At 38.4% G+C, this 8644-nt stretch overlaps 1 protein-coding gene across 1 annotated transcript; it reads right to left on the bottom strand.

The window, feature by feature from the left end:
* Window positions 1–1305: 1305 nt before the first annotated feature.
* Window positions 1306–6130, bottom strand: LOC107731814 (SPARC-related modular calcium-binding protein 1-like). Its single transcript, XM_016542994.1, has 6 exons — window positions 6113–6130; window positions 3501–3555; window positions 3314–3429; window positions 3121–3220; window positions 1452–1489; window positions 1306–1359 (listed from the first exon to the last, which is right to left on the bottom strand). Exons 1-6 carry the CDS (start codon window positions 6128–6130, stop codon window positions 1306–1308), a joined length of 381 nt encoding a protein of 126 aa, XP_016398480.1.
* Window positions 6131–8644: the final 2514 nt, after the last annotated feature.

An 8644-nucleotide genomic window follows, 5' to 3' on the forward strand; every position in this document is an offset into this window, starting at 1 on the left:
TATATTTTAGTGAATCAAAGAGCCTAAGATCGGACCTGTTGGTTGTATTTACATTCATTGTCATAACATATTCACATGACATACAGATTCAACAATACAACTAATACAAACATTGTATAAAATTCAAATTAGAACTTGTATATACAACTCTATAAAAGATCCTTTAGATGTACTTATGATAAAAATACATATGTTTTACAGACAAGTTAGTGCTGCAATATTGACATTTTGGTGGTTCTTCACCATTACAGAAATGCCCACGAGTCTAGTATGTATGGAAGCTTATTTTCTCCATGGAATAAAAAAGGTGACTTTCTCAGAATTGTGAGATATAAACTCAGAATTGAGTTATAAACTCATAATTCTGAGAAAAAAGGTCAAGAAATGCAAGATGTTAACTCCCATTTCTGAGTTTATGTCTCAAAATTTAGACTATTTTTCTCTCAGTTCTGAGTTTATCTCAATTCAGCCTTTTTTTGTCTCTCAATTCAGACATATTTTTCCTCACAATTCTGGGTTAGTATCTTACAATTCAGACTTTTTTTTTTTTACAACTTTAAGTTTAGATCTCAAAATTCACACTTTTTTTCCCCATGCAATTCTGAGTTTTAAGATATTACCTTTAAATCACCTTTTTATTTTTTTATTCCAAGTATGGCCTATACGACATGACACCTTGTATGAACAACTTGGTCTGGATTTAGAAGAGTAAACGCATGTTGTCCCACCACAGGACAACTTCTCAAATCCAGCCTGAGATCTGACCTGAGCGAGGCGTTTGTGTGTAGCTGTTGTTGATGATGAGTGTGTGTGTTTCCTGAGAGCTGCAGTCAGGCAGTTGGTTCCTGCACACAGTACAGAATCATGTAGAGTTTTCTACACTCACTAACACACACACACACACACAGACACACACACAATCTCCCTACCTGGCTGAAGTGCCCGGCACGGGCCGTCCTGAGTCCACTCTCACGCACTAGCAGTATCCTGTGCTGCTGTGGCACTGAACGGCTCTGTACCGCCCATCTGCACTGCATTCTGGGACAAAACGCTCCTCTGACCCCTGAATGGCCGCTTCAGCGAGCACAGACATCCTCTCATGTTCACAGGTCTTTAAAGAGTCTGCAGAGTAAGAAACAGAACAAATTCAGTATTCAAAACACTCAAATGAAGCCTTGATCATCTTTCACTCTCACCTGCGGGTCGTCTGTCGGAACGGTTTCCATTCGGGTCAGAGTTCAGCAGGATTGTCACCCAAATATAAAGTAAGAATGAAGTCATTAACACTAAACTCACCTGCAGCGGTCAGAACAGAGCGCTGGTCAGGATCAGGAGTGGAGCGCCACCGAACGCCTCGCTCTAAACCCAGAGAGGAAACATGTGAGATACTGGGATGATTATTTAATCATACTGCAACATTTGTGTGTGTGTGTGTGTGTGTGTTCTCTCACTTGCTTGTGCAAATCCCGAGTAATATCTGACATCTGACCTTCAACACAGATGATCATAATTGATAAGTGAGATGATAAGTGAAAAACAATTAGATTTAGATTGCATATTTTGTGAAGAAAAGTAAGGCTTGTCCATGCAAAATTCACTGCCACAATGCTAAGGTGTTCTGTTTGGTTTCTAGAGATGTTTTCAAATCCTGAACAAAGGTATCTGCATCTATACTAAAATGAAAACCATAAAAAACTAAACTTGAAATAAAATAAACATTAACTGTAATAAAATTAAATAGAAAAAAAAATATTTTATTTCAAGTAGTTGCCAGGGCAATACTTCTATTTTCTTTTAGTTTAAGTTGAAGTACTAACATAACTAAATCTAAATGATCTAAAACAAAAAGTAAACCTTAAAGGGTTAGTTCACCCAAAAATCAAAATTCTGTCATTAATTACTCACCCTGGTGTTGTTCCAAACCCGTAAGACCTTCGTTCATCTTCAGAACACAATTTAAGATATTTTTGATGAAATCTGAGGGCTCACTGACCCTCCCATAGACAGCAAGGTAACTACCACATTCAAGGTCCAGAAAAATACCAAGATGATCGACAAAGTAGTCCGTGTGACATCAGTGGTTACATGCGATTCATTATAGCTCAGCTCTTGTAAAGTTGGTGTTTGCATGTGTGGTCTGATGCATTGACATCTGCTCTATATGAGACGTGTCTGTTGACACATTCAAACACATCTGTGCTATACAGAGTTCAACCACCTTTACAAGAAATAACCCAGCATCACATTAATAGCTCAAACCTTCTGTTCCTGTGGTCATCAAACGTCTGACCTCGTTTCACGATAAGTGTTAAGTGTAAATTATTGCTCAAGATGTTGCTCTTTAGCTCAGCTGTCTTAACTGAGTTATCAACTATGTATCAACTTAGTTTCAGATGTTTGGAAAAGCCTCATGACGTAATCACACCGGATCTGGGTCAGCGCCGGCGCCGCCACACGCTCGCGTCATGATACTGTTGTGAACGCACGTCCACAAGTGACGCAATAGAGACAAAAATGTTCTCGTAGCTTTGTAACTTTACAGTTGAACCACTGATGTCACACGGACTACTTTGTCGATCATCTTGGTACTTTTCTGGACCTTGAACGTGGTAGTTACCTTGCTGTCTATGGGAGGGTCAGAGAGCCCTCAGATTTCATCAAAAATATCTTAAATTGTGTTCCGAAGATGAACGAAGGTCTTACAGGTTTGGAACAACACGAGGGTGAGTAATTAATGACAGAATTTTCATTTTTGGGTGAACTATCCCTTTAATAAAAACTATATTGACAAAAAAAAAAACGAATAAAAACTAGTAACCAATAAAAATGCCCAAAACACAACAAAATTACTAAAACTTAAAATGAAAGCAGAAAATCTAATTCAAAATATTAACAAAAACTATAGTAAAATACTGTACATCCATGATACTAAAACAACACTAGTCAGTATCACTACACCCTAAAAATTTGAAAATCAGTTATCAAGTTCACATAACTTTGTTCATAAGTACAATGAACTTTCAGTAATATTTGAGTGAAATTAACTCATTTAATTTCATTAAGTTCACTGTTTGGTTTTACAGTGTACAATAGTTGATTCTGCTCCCAAACAGAACTCACCAGTGCAGTTGGGCCGCAGATGTAAGACAGAGCTTCCGCTCATAGGCATCCCATCAGGAGAAGAGCACCAGCAGTAACCCGTCTGATTGTGACACTGCACCTACAGGTCAAAGGTCACTCAGACATCACAGCATATGAAATATTGTGACCATGACTTCCTTGTCAGTTACACTGAACTTTAGCATCACAATACCTCTGTGTAAGTTCCGTCGGATTTGCATTCTGGGATAAAGATGGCGAAGGAATCAAATCGAGCGCTGGCCTGCAGAGCTTGAGAGCGAGCCAGCCGACATTTAGACCTCAACGCATCTGCTGACAAACACAAACACTTCAGACTGACTTTTGATGAAAAGCCTTTGTTTTCCTGTGAAGAATCTCACCTGTGCATGTAGATAATGCAGCCGTCCTCAGCTGGCTGTTGATGCACTGGGCACGCTGGAAAGAACACAGAGATTTATACAGTCGGCCGTTGCTGCCACACACAGCTTGATGGCGCCCTCCAACACCAGCGAATAGAATTAGAGAACAGGAGGGCGTGAGTTTCTTTGCATCTGGCTGAATGTGAAAGGCTAGTCTGTGGGAAAACTCTCAAAAAAAGAGAAACATGGTGTCTGGCTGAAGAACAGCAGTGTGCTGTCGTGAAAAACGCTGGAGGTCCCATGATGGGAAGGTGACGCGAGACGGTTTAGACACGCTAATGAAAGATTTATATTTATGCACTCTCTCAAAGGACAAATTATCTTGTTGAAGGCAAGCAAAGAGAGTACATATTTATATTTCAAATAGCCCTAACATTAAATATTCAAAAATATTCTCCTGCAATTGAATTTGGAATCCTCGTGCACTTTGAGAAGAAAAACTAAAACTTTGGAGAGATGGCAGTTTGCTCTCAATTGGCCAATACTGGAATAAGAACATATCAGAGCATATGTTTTCCAATTACAACAGTAACAATCTTTCTGTGCCAGATTATAACTAGTACTAAACGGCTATATATCTTTTCTATTGTACATAAAGGTGTTCTGATGTACAAATGCACATATATATCAGACATGTAGTGTGGAAAATAACATGCAACACAGTTTAGACTTATAATAGCAGAGGTTCCATTACCCATGAATATCCCAAACATATGAGGCAGTGTTTACTGAATCCATGAAAAGAACAGAGCAGTGTGTCCTTTAATGAAGCCCAAGAGAGAGCTTGCAAAATGACTTGGACATGTTCAGACGTTAGTGGAAACATCTCCATCTCTGGTGAGTGTGTACATTGCCCACATGTTCTATATGCAACACACAATCATTCCTGAGAACGAACCATGAAAACCTTCAGTAAAATTATGCTTTACAGCATAACATACTGTAAAGGGCATGTCATGACCCATCAGATTTAGAATTTAATCAATGTTTCTTCTCATTTTTGTCATTAATCATTCATGTACATTAATGTCTATTACTTGCCCTATTAATTTTTTTCTGTGTGTGTGCCAGTATGCACTGCATGTTTATAAGTTATACAGCCGTTGGAAAGACCAATTTTTAACAAATTTATACATATTAAAATCTCAACTGTAAGAATATAATATAAATTCTAATATTTCAATGACAGAGTCAAGGTACTAAAGTAACTCTTAATATTTTGGACTCTAGGTTACGCATTTCGTTAAACGGTTACTGATTTGCCAAAATCATCAGGATGGAATCTTTCCACACCTTCACAGTCCAATTTCAATGTGCAACAGCAAATGAAACATTGAAAGTGACATGAACACGGTTGTGCTTAAACCCGCTCCTGCCAAGTGTGCAGAAACAAACAACACAGAAAGTCAACGATGTCTCTGTTGGAGAACAAGGCAGCACTGTAGACACGAGGCATGTCTAACAACTTTATAACTGGGGTTATATGTTAAATATTCAATCTTTGTGACTTTTTAGAGTTACTAATATTTTATAGAGTTACTAATATATTAGAGTTACTAATATACAAGTCCTTCATTACACCTTTCGTTAAAACTGCAATCCGTAAGTTTTGCCTCTTTGTCGCCATCTCTGTTTGAAAACCTGGAATTGCAGCTGTCTGCGGAATTATCTAGCTTGAGTGGGTTGTGAGTCGGTGCGGCTCCAGCACGGATGAATCTAATCTAAAGAGTATGTGTGGCAGTCAGTCACCGCACCGGTGTGGATATTTACTGTACTTCGCAATCACAGATTCTAGCCTACGTCTTGGAATATGACCCAAATAAGAATTTTCACCGTATATTGCCATCTGGACAAGTAACAAGTCTGTCACGTTTGTTCTGACCAACTGAGGAAAAAAGCATTACAATAAATCTCACTAGCAGCCAATGGTGATTAAATCTAAAGATCGGTTAGCTCATATCACATCAAACCGTTCAAATTATTATTATTGTTATACTTTATTCTCAAATGATTGATGTTAACAACATCAGCATTGGTGACTATAGTGTGTATTAGCGTGTTGATTTCAATTTCTGCACAGTCTAATCTAATTGCCATACTCTTCGAATTTCATATTAATAAGAAATTCTTTTAACCCAAAAAGCAAATTATGCTCCCTTCGCTGCAGCAATTAGCAAATGTATACATTTATCTGTGAATCTGACTTTTTCAGATTTGTCCTAATCCTCTATAATCTGTATAATTTTTTTTATTTTTTTTTATTACACAACTATGGCCCAGTTTCATAGACAGGGCTTAGCCTAAACCAGGGTTAGGCCATAGTTCAATCAGGACATTTAAGTAATTTTTATAAACATGCCTTACAAAAAAGCATTACCGGTGTGCATTATAAGACAAAACAAAGGCACTGACATGTTTTAAGATCAGTCAGTGCAAGTTTCTTTCTGTTGAAACAGCTCAGATTTACATTTTAGTTTAGGACTAGGCTTAAGCCTTGTCTGTGAAACTGGGGGTATACATTTTACACATGCAAGATTAAATAATTTACTTTTCGTCTCCAGTCGTGAGTTTACCTGATTTTCGTCCGTCATCTTTACTGAATCTGACAACATAAAGATGAAGAGTATGCCACAGGTGAACGTCAATGCCAGCATAATTCCCGCCACAACAGCCCAGGCTCTGAGATCCGTCACGTTCTTCCCGCCTGCGTGTGAATTTAAACAAAAGGCGCGCGTCCTCGCGACAGTAACTGCCAGGATTCAGAGGTTGAAGACAGCAGAAAAAAAGCCCGCGATTACTCAGGTTGTCATAGCAGCCTAACCGTTCGCTCTCTATCCTACGAGTTTTTCAATCATCAGACGGGCGATAAAAACGACCTATTTTGACCAAAATAATATAACCTTAAACACATTAAAAACGATCTGTCTTCTGTAATCTTTCGCTCATGTTGTCTAAAGAGCTCAATTCAGCCGACTGTACGGACTTCACATTTTCACACAGAAACTCCTTCTCAGGACGGCAAGGAGGATGGTAGGTTAACTCTATTGGTTGTTGTGAGTCTTCACCTGTCTAAACTGTTTAATAGAGCTGCTGTTTTTGTTGTTGTTTTTAAAAGTTTTTATATAAGTAAAACAGCACATAGCAATTTAATAGCACTAGTATCTGGTTAATTTGAGCTTTCTTAAAATAATGTTGTTTCAGCAGCCCACAAATTGAGCACCATCCACAACGTGTGAGGCATAACGCAGATTACCACAGGGGGGGAAAAGTTATTTTGAGGAAAAACATTAACACCAATACAGTAATACACTAAATCTGTCTGTCACAGGATGGATCATGGTCTAAAAGGCAAATTGCTAAACATTATTTTGTCACGAATGTTGTCGACAGAACTTGTATTTAAAGACAAAGTCATTAACGCATTCATTTATAAACTTTGAATAAAGTCAAAAATTTAAGCTCCAGAGAGACAAAATCAAATGACTGGTTGAAAACCTCAGCAAGCAGGGACACAGACAAATAATTCAAAGTGGTAATATTTTATAAGGAAACTTTATGTGTGCATGTGAAATTCACTTTTCATCTTGAGACAGAAAGCAGTTTTTGCAAATTTCCAGTACAGCAGATAACGCTTGATATTAAAGAGTACAAAAGAAAAAGAAAAAAAATCAGAATTCCAAATGCTTTTATTCAACTTTGCAGATGTAAGGGCAGGCTTTTTGGGCCAAGTCTGTTCAAATCTTATGAAGCCCATCTGCCCAACCCTTTTCCCTCCCTCTACCTTTAATTTGTTCTCACTTGAATTCAACACTTCCGATTGCAAATCACCCCCGCCGTTCATTACAGAGCATGTTGGTATTGGATACACGATTGCATAGATTTGATAAACAGTAATTTAATGTTAATTAAGACATAATGGAATGTTCATTAAGACTTCAGCTCTCTCACTCCTTCCCCTCAACCTCCAGAGCTGTACATTGGGTCCCTGCCCCTCCCTATAGAAAGAGAAAAACGAGTGTACAACAAAAGGAAAGGAAAAAATGAGTGGGAGAGAAAGCAACCTGCAACTACCAGGCACATTTGTACTTATTTCTTACTATATAAAATTATATTTTCCACTGTTGATTCAGCAGCTGTGTAGTCATAGGCTCTAGTGAAGGGTCACTACAAGGCTATGCTGCTCGCATCACCACTGAAGCTCTTACATGGACATTCAGTAATATCTGAGAAACAATTAGAGATGGATGGCAGATGGACATTAATTACAGTTAATAAATCCTTAAGGAACATGTCTACTTGAGTCAGGGAGTCAATAAGAGAACGCTGTATGGTTGATTGGGGAAGGAAAACAAGAAGTCGACTAGGTATTTCTGTAGCGTCATTCTTCAACCCCTTAAAAAACAGACCTGTAGCTACCTAAACCTGCCTACAGTACTCCGCAGGGGTGAAACTGCTCATTTTATAATCTTTGCTTATGACCTGAAGCCCAGTGAGACCGCCATGGGTAGTCCGACAGTTCTGTGTACTGGAAAATAAGTATGTACAGCGTAGATTCCCACTAACTCAAAATTGCTGGAGAAGAGAGAAATAAAAAAGGGAGGAAAAAGCTGAGGTTTGATTTTCAAAGAGTTCCACCGATCCAGCAAAATGGGTTAAGAGGGCATGTCACAAGTTCCCTATCAAAACACTTGTTGAGTCATTCTCTCAATTTTCCTACGATATGCAGCCTTGCTATATGCCAAATAACATATTCAAATGCCAAACCAAACCTCCCACCCCACCAACTCTAGCAAGAAAACAACTAAATTAAAACAAAGAAAATAGCAAGTTAACTGGAAAAGCTTGTGCCCTCCCCCCCGGGGTAGAGGGTGCAGGTTAAGTGTTTAGGCATAGACTGCAGCCAAAGCTGATTCTTTAAGCTCTCTTTAGTTCCATCCCATAATAACCTAGTGGATTTAATTGATAATTAATATTGTTCTAATTTAACGATGCCAACGGCTTAACACTAACTCTCTTTACAGGTAACTGCTGGTGAGAATTCACTAAAAAGCTGGGAAAACATTGAGTTCTTTCATAGTATGCATGTCATTTTAAGAGGAAACGGA

The sequence above is a fragment of the Sinocyclocheilus rhinocerous genome, unplaced genomic scaffold, assembly GCF_001515625.1.
Source record: "Sinocyclocheilus rhinocerous isolate Xijiao unplaced genomic scaffold, SAMN03320098_v1.1 scaffold219, whole genome shotgun sequence".
Classification (NCBI taxonomy): domain Eukaryota; kingdom Metazoa; phylum Chordata; class Actinopteri; order Cypriniformes; family Cyprinidae; genus Sinocyclocheilus; species Sinocyclocheilus rhinocerous.